A 24,043-nucleotide genomic window follows, 5' to 3' on the forward strand; every position below is an offset into this window, starting at 1 on the left:
ACCCTCGTCTAAAATACCGACTGCAGATAGGTCACCAATGACAATACTGGACTAGATGGAACCAGTATTATGGCTCTGTATAACACAAGTTCCTAAACATTGAACCGTATTTGAAGATGATTTTTTCCCATTTTGTGTTCTGTTCCAGGAGTTCTGAAGCCATGCTCTTCAGAGTCAGGGGATACAGAACAAAGCAAAATTTTCATTTTAAACCCCAACACAGGATTATGCTAACAAGACCTTTGATATAACATCTGTCAGTGGCTCAAAATCTTAAATCAACACAATTTAAGCTGAAAGAATGCATTTAAAATGAAACAAGTTACACCTCACTGTAAAATTGTTGGTATATAAGAAATTGTGGTACAGGTGGAATCAGACTGTATGTTGGTTTTATGGTAAAACACATAATTTAGAAAGAAAGAAAAAACTTCAGATGACATAAAGCGGAGAGGAACGGCAAGAACTTCAGAAATAAGAATTAAATTGCAAAAAGGTTTTGAGTAAAATAGAATGCAGGAAGCAAAATTGAAAACATCTAGGAATTATCTGATCACACATTGTGAGGTCCAAGTTTAACCCTGGTGCAAAGATTATAATGCTAAGCATGCACATATCTCCCATTAGCATGAATGGGCAAACCTACTTGCATCAGAAAAAAGGTAAATGCAATATGGCGTCCCACTAACAGTGTTTTAGGGCAATACGCTGTTCCATTTCTGTTGGCATCTTCATATCTTTAATGGATCTAATTCTAGGTCTAATTCCATATTTCACTGTAATAAACAAATGATAGTAAAGGCATATTGACAAGGAGCTGTGATGTGTAAGCATGCACAACTAAACATGCAGCTACTGAATCACGGTTTGGAGAAGAGAAACTGAAAGGAAAATGTGAAAACTGCTCTAAAAATAAAGTCCAGGAACAAATTAATATGCGAACAATTTAATTACAAAGTCATAGACTCACACAGATGTTTATTTATTTATTGGTTTGTTTTTTAAAAAAAGAAAAAGCATTTGGCCATGTTAGTATTTTAGCCCTTTTTCAGGAGGCGGTTTGTGTACAGGGCCTTTAACATCCCTTCTTGGCTCAAGATTGAGGATACATCATAAAGGTCACCATCAAGAAGCTTAAAGAGGCTACATCAAAAAGATTGTTGTTGTTTTTATATATAAAAAAACCACCACGGGATTCTCCACTTAAAAGCTGTCACTCACTACCTTTTGGCCAAGAGAAGAACATTTTAAAGAGGGCGACAGACAAGTGACAAATGTATTGTCCATACACATTTATTAACTCTAAGCTGTGAAAATGTGGTATGTATACTCAAAAAGTGTACTTGCTTGACAGCTAATACAGACACTGTAAAATTAATATTGCCCTGAAGATTGAGACTAGCTCTGAAAGTTGACATGTTAAGCAAAGATCTCCACTGGGTTTGTTAACTATCTTGCCCTATCAAATAGAATTTATTTATCATCCTCAGATTCCATTTTACATAGTCTAATTCTGTTCAAATATCCATTCTTGCCGACACCTAACACAAAGCAGAAGCAGAGCAAACTATAGCCAATCTTGAATTTGCAATTGTTTGTCTATACAATGATACCTGGCTTAAGAAGGAATTAAGGTGACTTATTAAAGACACACCTAAATATCTTGGATTTTATTAATGGCAGTTTGCTGTATATTTACATGTAACACATACATAAAGGTTTTTGGACTGAACATGCTCACTTTGGAAGCTTTTTATGTACATGACCCATGAGCAACACCGAAAAACTGAGAACTCTAACCTTGAAGTCATTCAACTATACAGTTATGAATTAATTTCTGTTAAACACAAAATTTCAAATTTTAATTTTTTCATTTTCATACATTAAAAATATACATAGAAATTCAAGTTAACTTCTCAGACATGTCAAAAGTCAGAGATACTACTTTGAAAACAACTACCTCAGAGATCTTAAGTCACGGTGGGTTTGTCAGAGAAATGAAAATGTATCAGAATACTGACATTACATTATGAACAGTAAAGCATAGTTTACAGGTTTCTGAAAAAGTATAAAGTACATAACTTGCAACAATAAATTATTTCATTGAAGACTCAAGTTAATCACAGTTCAATGAATAATCTTAAAAGGAAAGGTATGGGCAATAATAGGCTTAAAATACAGATATGGTCACAGCCTTAAAATAAATATGTCTGTATGCCGCGTACATTGAAACTAAAGGTACACTTATTGTAAAAAAAGAAAAAGTTGAACATGACACTTTGCACATTTATGGTTTTCCTGGGCTTAAAAAAAGATGAAATTAATATTATCAAATTATTAGTTAATTTCATTTTATTTCAGTTGAAGTCAGAATTTAATTACAGAAAAGAAAGCTCTTGGCTTGTACAGTGACTCACAGCTATCAAAGGAATGGAGAATTTCAGTTCCAAAGCTCAGAGTGGAAGCAGAAAAGCTTTAGGAGAGTCAAATGGAATTGAAAAGAAGATGCTTTGAGTTTCTTGACTTGGCTTTGCCATACTGTGTGGTGCATCAGACCTATAAACTAGTGATTAAATTCATTAGAAGTAAAAATAGCAGTAATTAGCAAGTACAAATTTAAGAGCATCAGTGACGTCAAGTAGCCATTCAAGCCTGGTAGTCAACAACAGAGGATACATGCAACCCCTTTGGTGGGCTTTCCCCTAGCTGTTCTCCCCATTTTAACAGCTGTGGGAAGGGAAATGGAAGGGAATCATATATATGAACAAATTCTGATCCTATTGATTAATCCATATTGGATGTGGTACATAAGTTACACCGAAACAGATACATAAATGTATCATAAAAACTTTAAGATAGGCAGGGATCAATCCACATAAGATAGTCTACCAATATGGTATGCCCACTATATATGCCCATTTAATAAGGCAAAAAGTATAAGTAATAAATACACATAGAGTGGAATTCAATGTCACACTAAGACGAATGTTCGCCTGCACAAGTGAATCAGTTTATCAGACCGATCAATTCCCGCTCCCTTCCACGTGCATGTTGTTCTGGGGGTTCTCGTGACACACACACCCGAGCCAACTGGGGGGGCATGTGGGTTGGGGGGGGAAGCCCCATTGTGTAAGCCAGGCATGGCCAAACTTGGCCCTCCAGCTGTTTTGGGACTACAGCTCCCATCATCCCTAGCTAACAGGACCAGTGGTCAAGGATAATGGAAATTGTAGTCCCAAAACAGCTGGAGGGCCAAGTTTGGCCATGCCTGATGTAAGCCCTTGTGTGGGGCTTCCGTTGATGAGGTTTGTCAGGTGAATCCCACCCATATAGTCTTGATAGAGAATCAGGAATAGGGAGGTGTGTATTTTCTTAAACAATAATTTTTATTAAGAGACATCCCACTTGTAAGCTTACTTATTTTTACTCTCTTGTAAACCGGCTTTTTAAAAGCCTTTTTGGATTAATCGGCTAATCTATGTGCCATTTTTTAAAGGGGGGGGGAGTCAAATTAGGTGTTTGCATCTAATATTAAACCATGGTTTACAGTTACAAGGATGAACAACAGAAAGCCTTGGCCTTGCATTCTGCTATGAAGAATGCAGAAATTGTCATTTCTATTTTAGACAGCCAAACCCAGTCAATGTGTAAATAGTCTTAATGATGTAAATAGTCTTAATAATGGGTAGAGGAAACAAGCCAACTTCAAAACACAGTTTACAAAGCTGGCTTGTTTTCACTAACCATAGTTAAGATTTACCAGTTTAGGATTTGGATATCGCACTTAAGCTGTGGCTAATCAAAAGCAAAAGTGTAAGCTTCATATTTCCTCCTTGCACCCATGCCAGAGGATAGGGGAGAGTGAGTAGGCCCTAGGTTTGCTGCATTGTGCCCTCTTAATGTAAATCATGATTTAAGTCTGATGTTTCAACTGGACCACTTAATTGATTGAAAATGCATGTTATTTGTTAATATCATTTTAGCTTAATATAGAGTTTAACAGGTTTTGGAAAACTATAACTGATACAAGATCGCTTTCTCTAGTGTGTCGTACGATAAGAACCCCCGCCCCAATGTCAACGGTTAAGATGGCGTATCTGAGGACATTTGCCAGCAGATTATGAACCCTTCTATTAAACAATTACATGTACGATTTTAATAATGAAAACCAGCCTGAGACACAAAACTGACTTGCTTACTACTGTAATCACGTGCACACGCATTTTGCTATTTTTGAATAGAGGCACTTAAGTTTAGCAGAGTACTTCTGTTGTAAACAGTCTAATGAAGGTCTCTTAAGACAAAGCATATGTGAATACAAAGTTAGAGTTAAACCAAAGTTAGTGTGGTTTAATGTACAAATCTTATTTTCTAATAAGACACTTGCATTTAGTATATTAGTCTCAAAGTATTACCCAATTTCTTTTTTATTATTTAAATGCCACAAACTTGAAATAAGCTTCCAATCTTAACCCCCTCCCCCATTTTTTTCAAAGCTGAAAAACTCTTATTTGTACACCAAATAGCACTCTAAGCTGTGTGTGTATGTATATGTATATATATATGTGGAAGTACTACTTTAAGCCTCTTTCTGTACCTGGAACCAATTAAAATCTCAACTGAAAACACCAATGCTTGATTTGAATGCCGTAGATATACATGAGTCTATTAACAGCAACTATAAACTGGAAGAGTACCAGTGTCTGTATCAGGCAATGGGTGCAATCCAGATCCATTAAAATTGATGTGAATATTTCTACTGACTTCAATGTAATATAGATTATCCCCAACAAGCCTTGAGTAAGTGCATTAATACATAATACGAATATTCCTCAAAAATACTAAAACATCGATTTCTTATGTACTGCAAAAATTAACACACAACAAAATGTACATATAGCAATAATTTATTCTGAAACGTTCATTTAGTTCTGTTGAGACTTCACCCATGTCTCATTAATAAAAGAGCAGCCATCTCACCTCAAATACCAGAATATACAACAAGTTACAGCATAGCAAAAGTCCTACCTACTGTCAGTTAAAATCTAGTTCTGGTAAAATAATTTTGTTCAAGTGTTACACATACACAGATTTTCCTTTTTTTCTTCTTTTTTTGGAGCACAAAACCAAAAGGTAAATCATTACACCATAACTATCTATGCACATTATGTGACCACAGAAATGTTTATCATCCTTTCAGAAAATGAACCATCAGTTCTATCCATGCAGAAAAAACAGGCTTGTTCAGCAGAAACCATATTACTGTGAATTTCACAGCCACATGATTAATTATAAGGTTAAGTGGCTTCACAAATACTTTTTTTTTTGCATAAATACCAATTTCTCCCTGATGTAGTTTAGTCATTTTGCAAATCTAGAAATGAGTGATATAGCAATAGATTTCTCTCTTTTAATCTCTGTTCATCTTTCCTGAATACCCCCACCCCCACCCCACCTAAACAATTAAAGGTATGGGATGTTAATTAAATATATGTAAAACATACTGTACAAATATAATCGCTTTAGCAATTTTATTGCTAAATAATAAATTGGGACTCCCTCAAATATTATTAGTGAAGACAAAGAATATCAAATATGGCTTCCAGAACAAGGACCCTCTACAAGAATCAAAGCTATTTACAAAAGAAAAAAACCCAACTTTGTATAGTTTTATTAAAAAGTTTCACATATAGCATTAACACATGAAAATTCTTTGTTAAACAGAAGTTACCAGGTAGGATCCAGAATGACGCTTAGGACTTTGGGCACCACTTGAATCTGTACCTTCAGTCTTTGAATCTCGTTTTTTTGTGCTGTTATTCACTGGCGTTGGTATCTGCGATGGCCGAGTGGAACTGGAACTATTATCCACGCTGCTTTTTCTGGGGCTTGGATTGTAGTTGAAAGGAGTCACTCTTGCCGCAACAGCACCACTGGGCGAACTGTGTTTGCTTGAGCTGCTGGAACTGAATGGCGTACGTTCATTAACAGTGTTTTCACTAGTCTCTGGGGCAAGGGCAGGGTTGCCTAGCAAAGGTTTCGTTTCCGTTCCTTTCTTGTCTGGACTATCTACTTGAATAAATGAATTCAGGCGGTTTTCTAAACCCACAGTACGAACAGGGACATTCCCATTCCCTGCACTTTGTTTTCCGTTAAGATCTTTGCTATTCACATTCCCTTTCTCCGAAACACTGTCAATAACAGGGGGCGTGTTCCCTGTGGGAGATTTTCCAGATCTAGGATTATTAATAGGGCAGTCCTCAATCCTCACCCAAACATCTTCTGTCTTTGAGACGGCAGGTGCCATCTGGTAAATGAGAGTTTTTGAATCAGAACCATTGGTAGCACCTGGTGAGGAATTCTGAGGAGGACTTGTCATTATCTGAGGAATTTCGTTCTCTTTAATCTTCCGCCAAGTACCTTTTGTGGGCGCTTGACTCTCTTTAGATTGCTTGAGTCCAGAAAAAGAACTTACATGTTGCTTTTCATCCTCACTCTTTGCCTTCTCACTGGATTCTGAAGAAGCCGAAAGAATTGAGGAAGAACTTCCAGTCCTACGCCAGGTGCTCACACGAGGAAGTGATGAGGAATGTTTACTATGTTCGCGCTTCCAAGTCCCCGATCTGTTAATTGGCAGCCTGGAAGGACTCTCTGAGTGAGACCGAGTTATGTCATGCCGTTTTGTTGGTCTCCCATCACTGTATTCCAAAGAAGGACTCAGGCTAGGAGGTAACTTTCGCCAACCACCAGCTTGGATGGCTGAATGAGTAGATAAAGACATATCAGGAAGGGATGGGCTTAAAACTGGAGTCTGTGTTTGGGACTGTGTAGGAGAGTCTGGTCTGGAAGGTGACAAAGATTCAAACGAGGCAGACTCTTCCAATTTCCTTCTTAGAGTGGGACTTGGAGTTTCTTTAATAAAAGTTGACTGGCGGACCAAAACAGGTCTCTCAGATCTATCAGATTCACTCCCACTAGATTTGGCCGATGACATTCGAGACACATCAGACTTCTTGTTTGATCCGCTGATACCAGAAATTTGGTTCAATCCTTTTGAGGCAGATTCACTTCTGGGAATACCACTGGTACTTTTGGGCAACCCAGTTTGTTTTCCCACAGTTTGCTGGCTCATCTGTCTGCCTGGAGAGGTGTATACCATTCTTCCTGAAACAGAAGACTTAGTGGAAGTTGTACTCGGAGAAGATGTCCGTGGCAGCTGGGAGAGTTTATTAGGGGGACTTATGCCATTTCTGCCGGGTGAAATTGAATTTCGGCCAGGAGACTGCAGAGGTCTGGTTAAGGGTTGCTGTTGTGGTCTAGAAGGTGTGGAATCTCTAGATCCTGATCTAGAAGGTCCTTTACTTGATCCACCCTGTTGAGATGGCTGCCTGGATATAGGACTTGGCTCAGGTTTTACAGATGGTTTGGCTACTCTGGGAGAACTAGTAGAAGTCTGGTTATCATTTGGACTTTTGGAGGTTGCACTCTTTAGTTGAGGCCCTTTTTTAGAAACTGGACTTGTACTTGAGGAGCTATTTCGAACTCCAGGAATATGAATCATTGTCCTACCTCGGGAGATTGAGGGCATATTGGTTTGCAAAGGCTGTTTCAAATGACTTGTAAGTTCTGAATTAGAACGAGCTTTACCTGTGATCATGCTTTTATACACTTTCTTTCCTCCTTTGATACCTTTATTTTCAGATTCTACTTTCTTTGTTTCCAGTGTACTCTTCTCCCCAGGTTTAATAATTCTTGGACCCTTATTACTAGTAAAAGGTTTTTCTTCTTGGTCGGGTGTAAGATGAAAGGGTGATCCTAAGGAAATTCCAGATTTTAATGAAAGGATTGAATCAGAGTCTGATGAGGCTTGTCTAGACAGTGATGCTGCTGCAGCAGCTTGATGTAAGCTGCTAACAATAGAATTAGCACCTTCTTGAATAGCCTTCCAGTCAAAATTTTCTGAATCTGGTGAGAAACCATGTTCTGAATCAGGCCTTTGTATATCCTTCAAATCTAGTGTCAGGTCTTCTGCCAAAATGCCCCCCATATTTCTAGAGCTATTTTTTTCACTGTCTGATTTTGTTCTAGAAGGCTTTTTCTTTTTAGGCATGGCAGAACTAATACACTCCTGTAGAAGATCATCCTCTGAGTCAATACTAAGGGAACTGAGGGAACTGTTTCTTGAAAAACACACAGGAGTATCTTCAACATGAAATGATTTAGGAGCGTAGCCAGAAACTTGTGGTCTACTTGGTTCTATCTGTGCATCAGATGGTTCCATGTGTTCTCTGGGTTCACTTTCTTTGTTATTGTTGTTTTCTTGATCAATATCACTGAGAGAACTCAGAGAAGAATTGCGAGAGAAGCAAACAGGAGTATTTTCTATTGCAAAATTTTGTGTTTTCTCATCGGAAGCTGCAGCCCTTTCTGAAATATCTTTGGATGACTGAGAGAATGGAGTTTGCTTCTGCACCAGAGTTTTGGGTTGCTTTCTTCCTGCTGGAGTGTGTTTTTGGCAAGCTTGCATTCTACTGCTTGATTGCTGGCTTGCAGACTGATGTTCTGCATTGGTACTAGGTTTAATTTCCCTTTCTTTCCCCTTTCTCAGTTCTGCCTTTTCCCTTGAAAGATCCACTTCGTCGTCAAAGTCTAGAGAACTCAAAGAGTCATTACGTGAAAAACAGAAAGGAGTTCCTTCAATTGGAGTGTAGTGATGGGGGGAATCAAATGCAAAGCTTCCTCTTGCACGCTCTTCATTATTTGGAAGTTTTTCATTGAAGTCCCTTGAGCTATTTTTAAGGTTTTGTTTCTTTGTCTCTTTGTTGTCTGTATAGGTTCTTTCACTACTAAAATTACTTTTTGGCTCTGTGGTTTTTCGTAAGCGTGCTCTATACTCATTAGTTTGGGGTATGGGTTTTACTGGTGAAGTTGGTTTCTTTTTCTCAACTTCTAGCTGATTTTTGGCACCTACTGATGAGGATGTAGATGCTTGCTGGATTTGATCCATTATCTTTTTCACTCTGAAAGGTTTGTGACTTTTCCCTTTTGGCATAGCGGAATTAATGCATTCTGCAAGAATATCATCACCTTCTTCTGCTTTGTCATCATCCAATGCAATAGTAGTCCCAGCTGACTTTTTCCCTCTCTGAGCATCATCAGTATTTCTGCCTTCTGTGGGAATGGTATCTCTCTTTTCAAATTCTGCAGGTTCCATCAATGTACCACCTGTCTCTGCATTAGCCAATTCATTGGGTGGTGATTCTATTGTGAGATCACTCAGCGATGTAGCCGTTGAGAAATTTATTGGCGTTCCCTCAACACAATACACACGTGGCATATCATCTCCAGGTGTAAAACTAACATGTTTTTGAGAATGCAATCTGCTTTGAGAAGGGAGAAGTTTATACACAGGCAACTGGCTTGGCTTCCTGGCTACAGGTGGAGGTATTTTTGAAGCAGTTATCTGTGAAGGCTTTTTGGTTTTACGTGAAGATTTTGTTGGCATAGCAGAAATAATACATTCCTCCAATATTTCAATATCATCTTCATCTGAATCATCCAGGATATCCTTTTCAGTCTCTGTGGGCTTCTCTGTCTTCTTCTCTTGATTATCCTTTGTGTCATTTGGCTGTTCAAGTTCCGATTCATTCCCATGGTCGTTTTCATGTACAGGAGGCATTATTCTCAACTCTACATCTTTCTGTATAAACGGTTCATCAAGACTCAATGCACTTAGGCTTGATGAGCAAGAAAATCCATCTGGTGTACTTTCTGTAGCAAAATGTAACAAAGTATCTGCATCTTGCAATACCTGTACTCTTTGAACAGCTGTATTTACAGCTGTTTGCCTTGGCCCAGACTCTCTCTTTTCAGTGGTGGGTATTTTTGTTTTGACTGTTTCTCTCTTTACCTGGGTTGCTTGTGGAGGGGGTGGGGTTTTACTTCTGCTTGGTGGCATTGTTTGCCCAGGACTGTCTGGAAGGTCACTTGGGCTTATAATACCACTCACCATCCCACTACAAGGCTCGCTCTGAACAGAGCTAGCAATCGAACGGCTCTCAAAACTATCCAGGGAACTGACAGAAGTACACCTACTAAACATAAGTGGAGTCTCCTGCACATAATGTTCTGGTGGGCTCTTAGGCGTTTGCGCACCACTTTTTGAAGGAGATTTGGCACCTGAGGAAAATTCTACAGCTTTGTGTCTTGCCGAATCAGAAGGGGATAGACTAGAAGCCTGAAGTCTATTTGATTTTGTTCTAATGTGTTGTGAGGCTGAAGAGGTTTCATTTACAGTACCTGCTGCAGACAGACTCCTACTATTTTCTTTCATCCCCGCTATCTTCAAAGAGTTATCTGTATCTCCTGCCCGTGTGGATTGTTCACGTCCTGTTTCATCTTCAGCTGATGACAAAGATGACAGAGAGCTACATCTTGAGAAACAGATCGGTGTATCTTCTACACAATAGGTCTGTATTGTTTCCTGGTTGATGGAGGGTGCTTTGCAGGACGCAGACTTCTGGGTGTGACCGGCTCTACTTTGAGCAGAATTTGGGTGAAGCTGGTTGTGTCTCTTTGAGCCAGCCGAGGTTGATGTATTCCCACTACTTGATGAAATATGATCCGTTTTAGTACTCTGTACTGAAGGGCTCTTTGAAAAAGAAAAAGATGGCTTCTGTGAGGAAGGAGGAACGTCTGTTGAATACTTGAGACTGTAATCAATAGGCTGATCTACATGGTGTTCTTCTTCATTGTATTTTATGCTATAATTAGTTGGATGATCTTCTTCCTCATGCTGTTCCTCCTCAGAGTAGCGTTCACTATAGTTAGTTGGCTTATCATCCTCATAATCATCAACTGGACATATGGACTGGTTCGCTTTTGGATTTATTCCGTGACTGCAGGTAACTCTGTTCTGTTCTGAACTATTAGATTCCCTTGATCTGAAAGGAGATACACACTCTGTCTGTCCAAAAGCTGACTGATAATTCATGTGTTTATTATCACTACTCTCAGTGTATACAGGGTATGCTCCACTTTGGCTTCTGGACTGTCTTTGTTCATTCTGCTTTATTTCCTCTTCAATTATGTGCTTAGGTCTTGCCCATCTTTCATTTTGTGATGGGCTTTGCCTTCCAGAATTTAATTGCTCATCAGAATATTTTAGGCTATAGTTTATTGGAGTATCTAGCTCTCCATCATTGTCATCCATATGGTTAGCACTGTGTATTTTATGGGCTAAATCAGCAGGGTACTGTCCATAACTGCAAAATTTACTCTCTTCATCTTCAGAGTAAGATTCAATAGGCTTCATCTGTCCTCTTTTACCATACCCATCACTGCTACTGACACTATTTAAGCTATCATTAGAAGCTCTCTTATACTCCACTTTTGCATAAGGCACAGGACATGTCCTGTTCTCAGATTTAGGAAAGTTGTAGGTATTTGTGTGGGAATGGGCAGCAGCTGTTCTTCTTAAAGCATTCCTATCTTCTGGCAAACAGTGCATTTCAGTTACAGATCCATTGCTTCTCTCTTCTTGTGGAATATGCATATTTACTTCTTCCATCACTTTGGAAATCTGGGCTGCAGCAGTAGAGATCTGCATTCCCATTCGTTTAGAGGAGCTCCCAGAATTTTCTGTTGCTGAATGATAGCTGCTTAATCCCATTGCACGCTCTCTATCCAAGCTCCTGTCCTTGTCAGACCGAGAACTCTCTGTATTTCCTCTGCTTGAGGAAGAAGAGCCAGGCAGTACAGTAGTGTTTAAATATGGTGGAAGTACGGTTACATTGCCACTATTAAAATTCTCGGACCTGCAAACTCCATCTTCATGTCGATTAGCATCTAGAACATATTCACTGTACAGATTCTGTTTGTGTCTTTGCTTATTACGATGAGATGTTTTGGGACTTAAGTTATCAATATTGTCAAAGGTCTCAGATAAATGTTGAGCATCTAACTCTGCTTCCAGTGCTTTTTGCTTTCTAACATGAAGAGATGGTAAGCTTGAACCCGGAGACATGATGTTAGCATCTTTATATTTCGCAGGCCTGTTTGCCATTAGGTTCCTTAGAGCTGCAGCACTGCCCATGGCTATCATCTTGTGCTTTGAATGTATGAGATTTTTGAGCATGCTAACAGCTCCCATGTCCCACAGTGCTTCCTGGTCCTTTGAATTCCGTGCAGAGAGGTTCCACAAGGTTCCACATGCATTACTGACTATTGTCAAACTATGAGACTTCAAGTGATGCAGCAAGGTTTGCAAACAGCTGTTCTCTCTTAGAATTTGCCTGGAATTAAAAAAAAAGGGGGGGAGGGAGGGAATCACTTTAACAAGATGAAAGACAAAAAAGTGTCTCTGTTTATTTCCTGCTAATAATGTTGTCCAAAATCCTATAAATAGGCATTAGTATAAATTCAATTTTAGACCAGGATCTAATAACGACTATTTGTGTACAGAAACTGTTTGTAGGATAATACTGACACTGTTGCTCCCAATTTGTCACCTGGGCTCAAATGGCAAGCTTGGAACAGAAACTTTTATTCTGCTTTGGGTAATGTTTCAGGGGGGAAGGAAGTTTCTGTCAGTGACAGAGATGGCTTCCTGGGGTTTCCCCCCCCGCCCCACCCCATTTTTTATTTCAGTTTTTAAAAACAGCTTAAAAGTTGCCAGGATGGCAGCAGGAAGTTCCTCTCCTACCAGTGCTCAATCCAATAGCACTGCTGAGAATTAAAAAAAATTAAAAAAAAAATTAAAGGAAGCTTCTAGAAGCTTCCCATTTTCCATAGTATGCACTCCCTTCCCTCTCCAAAATATCCCAGAGCCCCTAAATGTTGCTGCCCCCAAACCACTTTCCAAAACCATGTGCCCTGTTGGAACAGGGGACAAGGCCACCAAAGAATTCAGCAAACCTCCAAACTGGGGGAGACTCAATACAATATAAAGCTTTTCCAAATGCACACACAGAGCTTGCCTTCTGGGAACAGACCCTTACACTTGCATGGGATGTCACTCTGAATGGTCTATTACCAATGGGGATAGCTTTTCTGAGAGTGTTCCACCTGCAGTGAAAGATGTGTGCATTCATATGTGACTGCAGAATGCATCCCCTTGGATTCCAGCCAAGGTTTCAGCTAAGAACATCCCTACTTTTAAATAGGCTTATCCCACACTAACAAACTAAAATAAAGTTGATTTGTGCTGTACAAATCACATTATTCAAAACAGGGACCATTTTTTATCACAAGCAGCGCAGGAATCTCTTACCAAATAAAATGCTTACTTATGTTCCAGAGAAAATTATTAAGCTGCAGCCATCAGAGCAGTGAGCTTCTAACAATAACACTGTAGCAATAATTTATGTAGCAGCATACAACAACACCAAGTATAACTTTGCTCATAATCTCTGCCTCCTTCCAGTAAATGTCATCTGCTGCATAAAATGCATGGCTTACTGCTTAGGTAACTAGATGGCACACTTACCTGTGGTCCTCATTTGTAGCAATCAAGCTGGAGACATTACGCAGTATTCCCCCTCCACTTTCAATGATAGCTAAAGTATTTGTTTGACTCCGGTAAGTCAGTGTGCCAACTAAAAAGGCAAGAGCACCATCCACAGCACATATATCAGCTTTATTCTCAGTGCAGTGGGCTGACAGATTCCATAAAGCACTCAGTACGCTTTTTAGGGTAGATTCCTGCAGAGAGAGCAAGCGCACTGAATTAAGAGGGCTGAAATGCAACCTTAAACCAAACAAATTAATGTTTTGACACTGGTAAAAAAATAATAATCAAGAGAGGAATCCAACACTATTATAAACATGAGCACAATGTGAGGGGGCACAACTGGGGGGAGGGGGGGGCCCTGTTGCAGTTCCATTAGTGAGACCAATTAGTTAGTGTTTATTTTGATAGTGGTAACAACTTCATTGTCTGCTGCATATAAAAGAATGGCACTCCAGTGTTAATTATTAGTGAGTTAGCCTCACTGAACTCAGTGGGAATTACTTCTGCCTAAACAGAGGATTGTATCCAATGTTACTAACAAAACCATTCAATTTTAGTGGGTATTTTAGTTTGCTGTTGGAAGGAATAATTACACTTTTCTTCTATGAATAAGGAAACCAAAAAAAAATTTCATATACTTAAAATACTGAAAAATGTGGTTTTGCGGTAACCTTTTTAACTTCCAAAGCACACTCCATCAGTGCTTTCACACTTCCAACTTCACGAAGTGTCTTCTTACTGTTCACATCTGCTCGCCAAGACAAATTTCTCAACACGCTTGCAATCACCTGCACAAAATAGAAAAATAAAAAAGCTCAATCTGCTTTATTAACTTTACTGTTTTCTACCCTTTAATATTTGCTGAAACAGTTTAGGGTGCATGATTTGCATGATAATAAGCTATTTAATTTATTGGGTTTCATTTTAAAATTTAATTCAATTCAGTAGCCCAAAGTTTAATTTCAAATTCTACTCTACATATGATTTCAAATATTCTGATGAATATTTTGGAATGACTCTTTCCAAGTTCTATGTATCTGTGGTAAAATTACAAATTGGAGGGGTGTTTATAGCTACCCCACCCTGTGAGCACATCATGGGAAGATTGGTGAAGCTGTGAAGCTCCCTTGTTACTTTTGCTATTAGATGCTGTGATCTTGTTATTTTTTTCTTTCAAGTAATCTTGTTATTATACCTGGTATTGTTTTGCTATGTTATTATGTAACTGCTTTTGTAGCATTTGTTTGAAATGCATCCCTGTTTCATTGTTGTTAAGCCACTCTGAGCATTGTTTTTGGTGGAAAAGCTGCATACAAATAAAATACATGTAAATTAAGAACTTTCAGACTATGTGGATCAACTTGTATTACATTAAGGAACACATAAAATACTTGGGCTTTGCCTAATCCCACTTAACATTAGAAGTTGTACAGTTCTATCAAGATGCCCCAATCAAGTTTCTTTAATGAAAAAAATAAAAAAACTATGCAATACACAGTAGGATAAAAGTTCTACAAGTAAGATTTACCTGCTGCAAATCTTCACTTTCAGATTTTAACTGGGCAACAAGGGCTCTCATGCAACCTTTCATAGAACACAATGTAGCCTGATTAAAGAGAGAGGGAGATAATGAAACAAATTATTACGCAGTATGTTGACAGGTCACAAGTTACTTTCTTTACAAGCAGAATTAAAGGACAGAAAACAACATAAAAATTATTATCCAACTTTTCTGCTCTAAGTGCACTCACAGCTACTCATAAAGCTAAAGCTCATAAAGCTAAAACAGTAAATATATAAATCCACAGCAAAAGAACAAAATAATAAATAACAGTGATTTAAAACATTCATAAAAGAAGCAGAGTTGGTTGAGCACAAGCTGGACTAAAACGGTCTTCAATGTACACTTATTTAGGCAAGCTGTTCCATAATCCGGGCATAACAACTGAGAAAACTCTTTCCTCACAACAGTTGAGATGGCAAAGGCACACAAATAGAGTAGACCCTTTGTAGTGGAATGGAATTCTCTTTCATATGGGAAGTGGAGGGCCCAGCCAGTTTAGGGCTTTAAAATATCAAGGGCAGCACTTTGAATTTAGCCTGGAAACAAATAGTGAGCCACTGTAATTGGTACAAAATCAGAGCAATATGCTTTGATCATCTCTGACCCTTCCAAAACCCCAATAGCCCCATTCTGGATAAATTGAAGTATCTGAACAATCTTCAATGGCAGTCTCACATAAAACAAATTACTGTAGTTCAACCTAGAGTGGACTAGGGCATGAATGACCATGGCCAAATCTACCTTCTCCAGGTAAAGACTTAATTGGCTTATCAGAACATAAGATGGATTAAAATTTCCAAATAGTGGCAGGTTCAAGAATTACAATAAAGTGCAGATGTAAAAATATAGTCAACTATTTCATGACCTATACAAAATACCCTTAAAAAAGCAGCAAAGGAGAATATTAAAATATTAATTAACAATAGTCATAGTGCATAGGATAATAATACAGAGCATAATTGTGTTATTGTGGCTGTGTCAATGTCTGCTGAGGAATATCAAGAAATAAGCAGAACTACATTTTTCTGTTCCATGCTCAGCTGTATCACGGCCATCTGAAGTTAATGACAGCAGCCCATTATATACAGAACAGCTGAAAAGCTGAAAGTCTTAATATTAAAACTATTAAATAGCAAAAGAAAAATTAACTTACCTTATTTGCTACATCTCCAAAAGTTAAGTTTGTCAGAGCCATTCCAGCATATCGTCTTAATGTGACACTGTAGTGGTCATTAGTAAGCCCATACATTTCACAGTCTACTTGAAGCAATTCTGCAATGGCCTGCAATCCTCCTATAAACATAGTTGAAATTTTTGTTAGAAAGAATTATTTTTCTAAACAATTTATTCTAAATAATTTATTCTAAGTACAGTGGTACCTCAGTTTAAGAACAGCCCTGTTTACAAACTATTCGGTTTATGAACTCTGCAAAACCAGAAGTAGTGTCCCGGTTTGCGAACTCTACCTCGGTCTAAGAACAGAAGCTGAATGGTGGAAGGACACCGGCGGCGGGAGGCCTCATTAGGGAAAGCGTGCCTTACTTTAAGAACAGTTTCATTTTAAGAGCGGACTTCCGGAATGGATTAAGTTTGTAAACTGAGGTACCACTGTAATTTTATACTAAATATTCTGAATAATTTATTCTAAATAATTATTGGCATTTATTTTCCAAGGCCAAAGACAAAGCAAGGGGATGGTTACAAGGGACCCATACTATAGCAACTAAGAATTGTTTTTAAAGAACTGGGAGCATTTCATGGAAGTATTAAGAATCCAAAGAAAGCAAATCAATTTGCTCCAAATCAGAAAAAACCTGCTATCTGTAGACATTGCATTTTTTGGATAACAAACACTCTTTAAGCATTCAAAGATGAATTTCCCCCCTATGTCTTATATGCAAATGTCGCAAGTGAACACAACTCGAAGAAAAGCAACATGTATGCTGCTAACAACCACTCTTGTCAGCACCACTGTTGTTTCTTCCTGCATACAGTGGTGCCTCGCAAGACGGAAAACCCACTAGACGAAAGGGTTTTCCGTTTTGGAGGCGCTTCGCTAAACGAATTTCTCTATAGGGTTGCTTCGCAAGACGAAAAAATCTTGCGAGTTCCTGCGGGGTTTTTTCGCTCCCCCCCCCTTTCCTAAGCTGCTAAGCCGCTTATCAGCTGTTCCGCTGATAAGCCGCTTAACAGCTGATCGCTAAAAGCCGCTAGACCGCTAATAGCGCTAATCCGCTAAGCTGTCAATGGGCTTGCTTCGCAAGACGAAAAAACCGCTAGACGAAGAGAATCGCGGAACGGATTCTTTTCGTCTTGCGAGACACCACTGTATATGCTATGTAGCTATGGAACAAATGGGTTGGGGATAAAGATACCTAGCTCAATAAATTATCTAAATAGAAGGAGCTACAGCATTCTCCAGAGCCTAGATAACAATTTTAAATCAATAAGCATTCATGTACTGAAAGGGTGAAGAAAATCTAACATTTTATCTTCCTGATTGTGGAAACCATCAGGTTGTTAAAGCTCTAACTAATCCGTAATGTGATGTGTTAGAGGTAATGTGATCTTGAGCATATACTCTCGATACTTTTTGCTCCACTCTTACCAAGTTCATTCATCGCATGACGGTGCTCTTCATCAAATGAAAGCTTCATAAGAACACACACTGCAGGACAGATCTGATGGTCAACTGGAGCCGGCACTTGTCAGAACAAGGAAAATAATTACTATTTACTTCATCAATTAGTTATTTAACAAAGCAAAGCTTACAGAGGTTTAGAGAGGCTGTTTATTAGACACCTGAAAGGCAACCTAATTATGGGGGGGGGGACCCTACACAATTATGAAATAAACAGTTTCTACATTCTGCAAAACTGTGTAGTCGTTCTGGACTTCAAAGCAACAACAAAGCATACGAGGTGATTGACAGATTGACTTCAAAGCAACAATAAAGCATACAAGGTGATTGACAAATGGGTGTCCTCATCCACCTACTACATTTGGCTCATGAGGGGAAACCTGACCAGGATCTGGCCTGCAGAGCCAAAAAGGTTTCCCCTCCTTATATACATGGAACGCCACACAAGAACTCGGGCCTCTTTTTTTTAATTATTTGTTTATAAGATTACCTGCCCTTCACCGTGAGACTACATAACAACGTTACATAACAACGGGCTGCATAACAACGTATAAAAACATAAAACAGATGAAAATCAGAACAATTTTAAAGCATATAGAACAGATGGAAAATTGGAGCAGAGCACTATAAATTCAGCAGAGGAGGTGGCTCACAAAAAATAACTGTCAAAAGCCAAGGTAAAGAGAGGAGTCTTCAGTATGTGTCACAGGGAAGGGCTTGGGGCCAATCTGGGTCTAGGAGCCCTAATGCATTATGGGGGAATGTTATCACAGGGGAATTTGCCTACCCCTCCTGCCTTCCTTCACCCCAGGCCAACTACAGTTCTTACAGTCTTCCTTCTTCGCCAGTTATGTTGCTGCAAAGTTTCTTCCCTTGCAAGATTAAAGTAGCAACAGAGTGGAATTAAAGGAAAACCAAGCAAAAGCGACATGGGCTATAGTGGGCAGATTTGCCCATCATAACCAGAGGTCTCATCTCTCACACAGCTTGCTTGAAATTGCTTGTTCTACAAAGAACTCAGATTCGAAGCCATAACATGAAAAAACACTTCATGCTGGTTTTCAAGTAAAAGCTTTAAACACAGTGACATACTTGGATTTTTGTCTTGGTCCATGCCTTGGTCGTGTGCTTCCTGCCATTCCCAACACGTTTCACAGTAAGCTCGGATTTGTTCTAGAAGATGAAGGACTCTGATTTCTCGCCTGCCTCGCTTATCGTCAGGCTGCGAGTGAATGATATTATGCAGTGCTGCGCTGGCTCTGGCACGGGCCTCCTTACTACCCCGGGAGTTTCCCAACAACACTGAGTCTTTATCGTTGCCATGCAGAAGTTGAATGAGGAGCGGAAGACATCCAGACTGGCGCATAGCTATGCAGCTGTCCTGGGAGCTAGACATGGCTAGCAAAGTTCGTGACATGTCATCTTTATCATGAGTACCCAACATGGACAGCAATGAATACACCATTTCAACCTGCAAAACAAGCAATTTTTAAAAAATGTTACCATTTTTTAAAGTATAAGCCATGGCATATGCCACCAGGAGAATTTTTGATGAACTGGTGATAAATTAAGCCTTTGGGCCTAAGTTAACAACTCTCAACATTACAGATTCTGTATTGCACTATTCTTAGGCAGATAAAATAATGCTGACATAGTGGTACAAACTGTATCACCAAAATTAGTGGAGGATTCACTATGTGTTACTCTTGTCTGTAAACAAGACAGGGCACTCATAAACAACTATGCATTTTCAGAAAAGCTTAATGACACCCTCCTCATATTGTTAATGTAGCAGCAATCTATTGCCACATCATGAAATACTAGTAATAGCATTGTGGCAGCTGCTTTGATTCTCCCATTCTATAATGCTGAAGAAATTACTAAAGATTGACAGACTTGTTAGATTTTGTACATGACAAGGTCATCTGACACACTCAATGCGTCAGTATATACTGGGCAGCTGAAACCATCTCAAGGGCCACAATAATATTTCAAAAGCAGCATGAGACTTTCCCTGCAAAATGACTGCCCAGTTGGACAGAAAAAGATCAGCTAATTGGAGGTTGCCAGACAGGTTTGAAAGGGAACATCAATCAATCAATCAATGTAAGTTTATTGTTCAAGTCAAAGGTAAACTTGCAGCAACAATACATCCATAATATGAGCCAACATCTATGATGTAAGAGAGAGGTTACCAGAGGCACCAACAAACTCAAATTCAGCTTGGTTTCAAATCAAATTTCCATAACACCACAACACTTTATAATTATTTTATCTAACCCCTTTTTCCTTCAATGGGACTATCAATATTACTACCCTTTCTCAAAAGTAACATATTTTAAGTGTAAAATGTGGCATTAATAGCCTGTGACAAACTTTGGTTACCTTAGTACCTAGGTGATTTGTCAGTCTTCGAGGAACAGAGTAACTGCTGCTAGAACTCATAACACTTGATGTCTCATGGTCCATGCGAGCAGCTGAACCCTAAGAGTTTAATCAACAATTGGCGATGAAAGCATTAGCATAACACAAAATCATTTAAAAATTTCAGCATTTTAGAAGGCAACACGATTTAGAAGATAGGGTTAAACTAAGCTGACATGTCAACTCTGTAAAAATCTAATTGTGCCAGAGGAGGGAAAGCTGCATCATGACCTGAGTCACAAAAGCAACAAGCGGTTAGCCATTTTGCCAGCAATGACAAAAATAGAATCTTTTAAATTATTGTTAACAATGTAACCATACCGTTTACACTGGAGGGTACGAGAATAGGAAGTGCTGCACTCACAAAGTAACATTTTTTTTGTGAGAAATATTTCATTCCCTTAACCATAGCCCCTGGGCCAACCAACACAATTCTCTCTCACAGCGGTATTCAGCTCCCAGGTGGCATTTTCAAGCACAATTTCAGCATTACTGCTCTTTTCTCCTTCACTTGCACTACCAACCCCTCTCAATGTTAGGGATGCGCTTAGTCATACCAATTGCATTCTCTCTCTCTTTCTCCTCTCCCTTTAGGCAATGAAGTGACTACCCAAATTTCATTTAGGGGTGATCAGTTAAGTGTGACTGTGACATAATAGCATTTGCTGGGTTGCTGTCCAGTTAAAGGATGTTTAGTTTATTTACTATTTGGCTTTTAGATGATCAACTAAGTTTAAATTATTGCAAAACTCAATGAAGGTGCCCTTTTCAAAGTTTCTGTAGTAGGGAGACCATTTCTCCATAAATGTGAGAAGCTTACATTTGTATATAGTATATACATCCTATTTCTACTAATTTTGAATAGGAATCAACTTAATTTAATCTGGGGGACTCAATACTGAGCACATCAATTAAATGATTAGTAACTTGCATCCCAGTTTTCTTAGGATAGATCATGTGGCAAAGGTCATAATATCCTCTTACCATTTAATCAGTACTTCACTCCAGGAAAAGCCACTTGGGTAAGAAATCCCATTAACCTTTCCATGTACAAGCACCCAAAAGATCATTGTGAATACCAAACATTTGGCTATTAGGAGGACAGGACGCAAGGGTGGAAGCTTTTGGCTTCCAAGCAGAATTTCATTATGTTTTTATTTATACCCCAGCCAGATGGGTGGGGAATAAATAATAAAATTATTATTATTACTATTATCATCATTATTATCAGAATGAAGGTGTTTCTTGCCTTCCACCTATGAGATGCAGCAGTTATTAATCACACTGGGATCCTCTAATATTCTTCTTTTGGGGAGACAAGTGGAATGGGGGCTCTTACTAGGGCACTCTAAAACCGTTTTATGCAAGGTTTCAGCTTGCAGACCTGATCATTATTTGCCCGCCCACCCTAGGACTACTCACTTGTCAATCACCTGATGTCACAACAAAGTGAAACCACACAGGGAAATGTAAAATGCCTTTTAAAGTGCACCATAAGACCAGACAATCAGCTAGATGCAGGCTCTTAAGGAGCCCATTGCAAATCACTTGGCAAGACCCCATTGTGCAGCCCTTTGCACAGGACTTTCCAGGCCCTGCCAATTAGCTGAGCAGCAGCAGCAGCTGAAGACCTCTTTCAGGAGAGGAAGGTTGTTTACCTGCCTTGAACCTGTCATTAGGTATAGGGCTGGTGGGTGTGGCCTGGCTGCAACTGCCTGGCAGGGTTAGGGTTGACCTGACAGGTCTGATTAGGCCCCCAGGACAGAGGTTCTCCACCCAGATCCAGATCTTACTCTCAACACATAAGCAAGTCAGGCCATGTTTACCTTCCTCTACATTCCTACTGCTGTTTCAAAATTAAAAGAAATCCAGAAATGGTGGAAAGGAAGCACATGCAGCCCCTAAAGATCCACTCCACATCCAACTTGAATACAAATAACTCCCTGCTTGCACGCGTTCAGCACACACACAGTTTTTGGCCCCAGAAGGAGCGGTGGAATGGGCTTACACGTGCCCTGCCAAGGCACATGGTGTTTCAGAACACAACCCCCATGCAAACGGGGAGTTGCCTGTACAATGATGGCAGAAGTAATATAAAAGGGTAGTGGGCATAATGATTATAACACACTCATATCTGGGCTTTACACCTCCCCCACCACTTCCCAAGGGATTGGGGGTGCATCATGCATTTCTCCAGCCAAGGTAACCAAGCCCAATATTAGGAAACCTGTGTTTATTGTGTTCTTTTTGCCTCAACGGTTGCAAGCTTGGCCAGCTGCCTGCATTAGTGAGTATTTTCCAGGAATGAAAGAAAGTTCAGAGCTGAAGTAGCAACAGGGCAACAGATAGTGCAGTTTGCCACTTTGCTGTTTGGTCCAACAGTATAGAGCTAAAAGTGGGACAGACTTTAATCAGTGGACTTTTTAATTCTGTGCTTGGTCCAAAGGCAATTTGCTCCTCTCATCCTCCTTCCTGGCAGCCTCCGTGCTCAGAAGCATTCTTTTCATGTTTTCTGCATAAGCACTGCTTATTCCAGGGGAATGGCAAAGCAGTAGCATATTTACTCAATTTTTTTTTAAAATTGTGACGGGTAGAATTCAAATCCAAAGACTTCACTGAAATAGCAAGGTTCTTGTCTAATATTTTGGTTTGTAAATGACACTTGCTAGTCAAGGCCCTCACAGACTGCATATATATTTAAAAGATTATTTAATAGAAGTGTTTATATTTATGTGGCCCAAGGATGGCGCTCTACACATACAGTTGCTCCAAGGGGCACATGAAAAGCCTTCCCATACAAATATTTCACCATTACTTCAAATATAGGTGGGTCTTCTAGGCTAACAGCAGTTGTTGAACTACAATTCCCATCAGTCCCAGTCATGTTAGCCAATGGTCCAAAGATTATGGGAGCTGTCCTTTTTCAGTATCTAGAGGGACACAGGCTGATCAACCCAGCTACTGGAACATATTAACCCTTTTTTTTAAAAAAAATGTAACAATTCAAGGAAGGACAGAAAAAATATGAAAAAGATACAGTAAAGCTGGTTGTGTAAATAAGGGAAAAAATGATTATGAATAAGGCAGTGATTATGAGAGAGCAAGAGAAGAGAGTCTTTACACTAAGCTGTCTTCTGCCACAGAAATAGCTGGAAAAGCACACAAGCGAAAGCACTGCAGCTGCAATGATGTGTCCATGGAACCTAATACTAAATTCCTTATAATAATCAAACCTGCTTTGGATAAACTATAGAGCTTAAACATTGGCAATTATGAAGATGACCAATCAATTTGTTCTTCCAGAAATTGTTAGAAAGCCCTGAATTTGACAAAAGACCCAAATTATGCTGAACTGTATTTTGCAACCAATCCTACTGAAGACAGAACCAGTGTTAAATATACCCCAAACCTATTAAAATAGTAGCAAACAGGAGTCCTTGGAATGTACCAATCCCCATCTCTTATTGGACACTCACTCTACTTCTGCCACAACCCTTTCTGATCCTGCTTGAATATACTCTTATTTTTTTCTCATCAACACAGCTAGTTCTGCTACATTCCCATCCTACTGTCTTCAACTCTATTCTCATCTCACGCGGTGCAGTTTTTTATTCTTATTTTAATTTTCTCTCCATTGAAACACATCGCCAAATGGATTTTTCTTGTAAAAATGAAGTTCACTTCTATCCTTTAGCTAACTTAGGAGCATCCACATTTCAGCGAATTTCATTTGCTCTCCCTAAATGCAGCAGAGTGCATGCAGAACAGTGCAGTCATGCAGAAAGAAAAATACTATGGTAGCCAAATCATCAAGTATAATATTCATTTGACTATCAAAAAAATGTCTGGGCTTGACCAGGGTATTTCATTTTATTTTATTTTGCCTTCTAGTAATAATATCCTC

General features: G+C 39.2%; 1 protein-coding gene and 1 long non-coding RNA gene across 5 annotated transcripts in view; both read right to left on the reverse strand.

Annotated features, from left to right (window-relative positions):
• LOC307226845 overlaps window positions 1-24,043 on the reverse strand; it is a 137,456-nt gene that overhangs the window by 18,347 nt on the left and 95,066 nt on the right. The gene's annotated exons all lie outside the window — the stretch shown is intronic.
• The window catches only part of APC (APC regulator of WNT signaling pathway), a 64,198-nt gene continuing 41,810 nt past the window's right edge, over window positions 1,656-24,043 (reverse strand). For all 4 annotated transcript variants that reach the window (XM_079995262.1, XM_079995259.1, XM_079995260.1 and 1 more), the window contains 8 exons: window positions 20,101-20,199; window positions 18,808-19,186; window positions 17,683-17,778; window positions 16,228-16,367; window positions 15,039-15,116; window positions 14,182-14,298; window positions 13,487-13,701; window positions 1,656-12,293 (listed from right to left, as the gene is read on the reverse strand). In XM_079995262.1, coding sequence (XP_079851388.1) covers window positions 5,717-12,293; window positions 13,487-13,701; window positions 14,182-14,298; window positions 15,039-15,116; window positions 16,228-16,367; window positions 17,683-17,778; window positions 18,808-19,186; window positions 20,101-20,199 — 7,701 coding nt within the window. In that variant the 3' untranslated portion in view covers window positions 1,656-5,716. The remainder of the gene's footprint in view (window positions 12,294-13,486; window positions 13,702-14,181; window positions 14,299-15,038; window positions 15,117-16,227; window positions 16,368-17,682; window positions 17,779-18,807; window positions 19,187-20,100; window positions 20,200-24,043) is intronic.

The sequence above is a fragment of the Podarcis cretensis genome, assembly GCF_951804945.1.
Source record: "Podarcis cretensis genome assembly, chromosome: 11".
Taxonomy (NCBI): domain Eukaryota; kingdom Metazoa; phylum Chordata; class Lepidosauria; order Squamata; family Lacertidae; genus Podarcis; species Podarcis cretensis.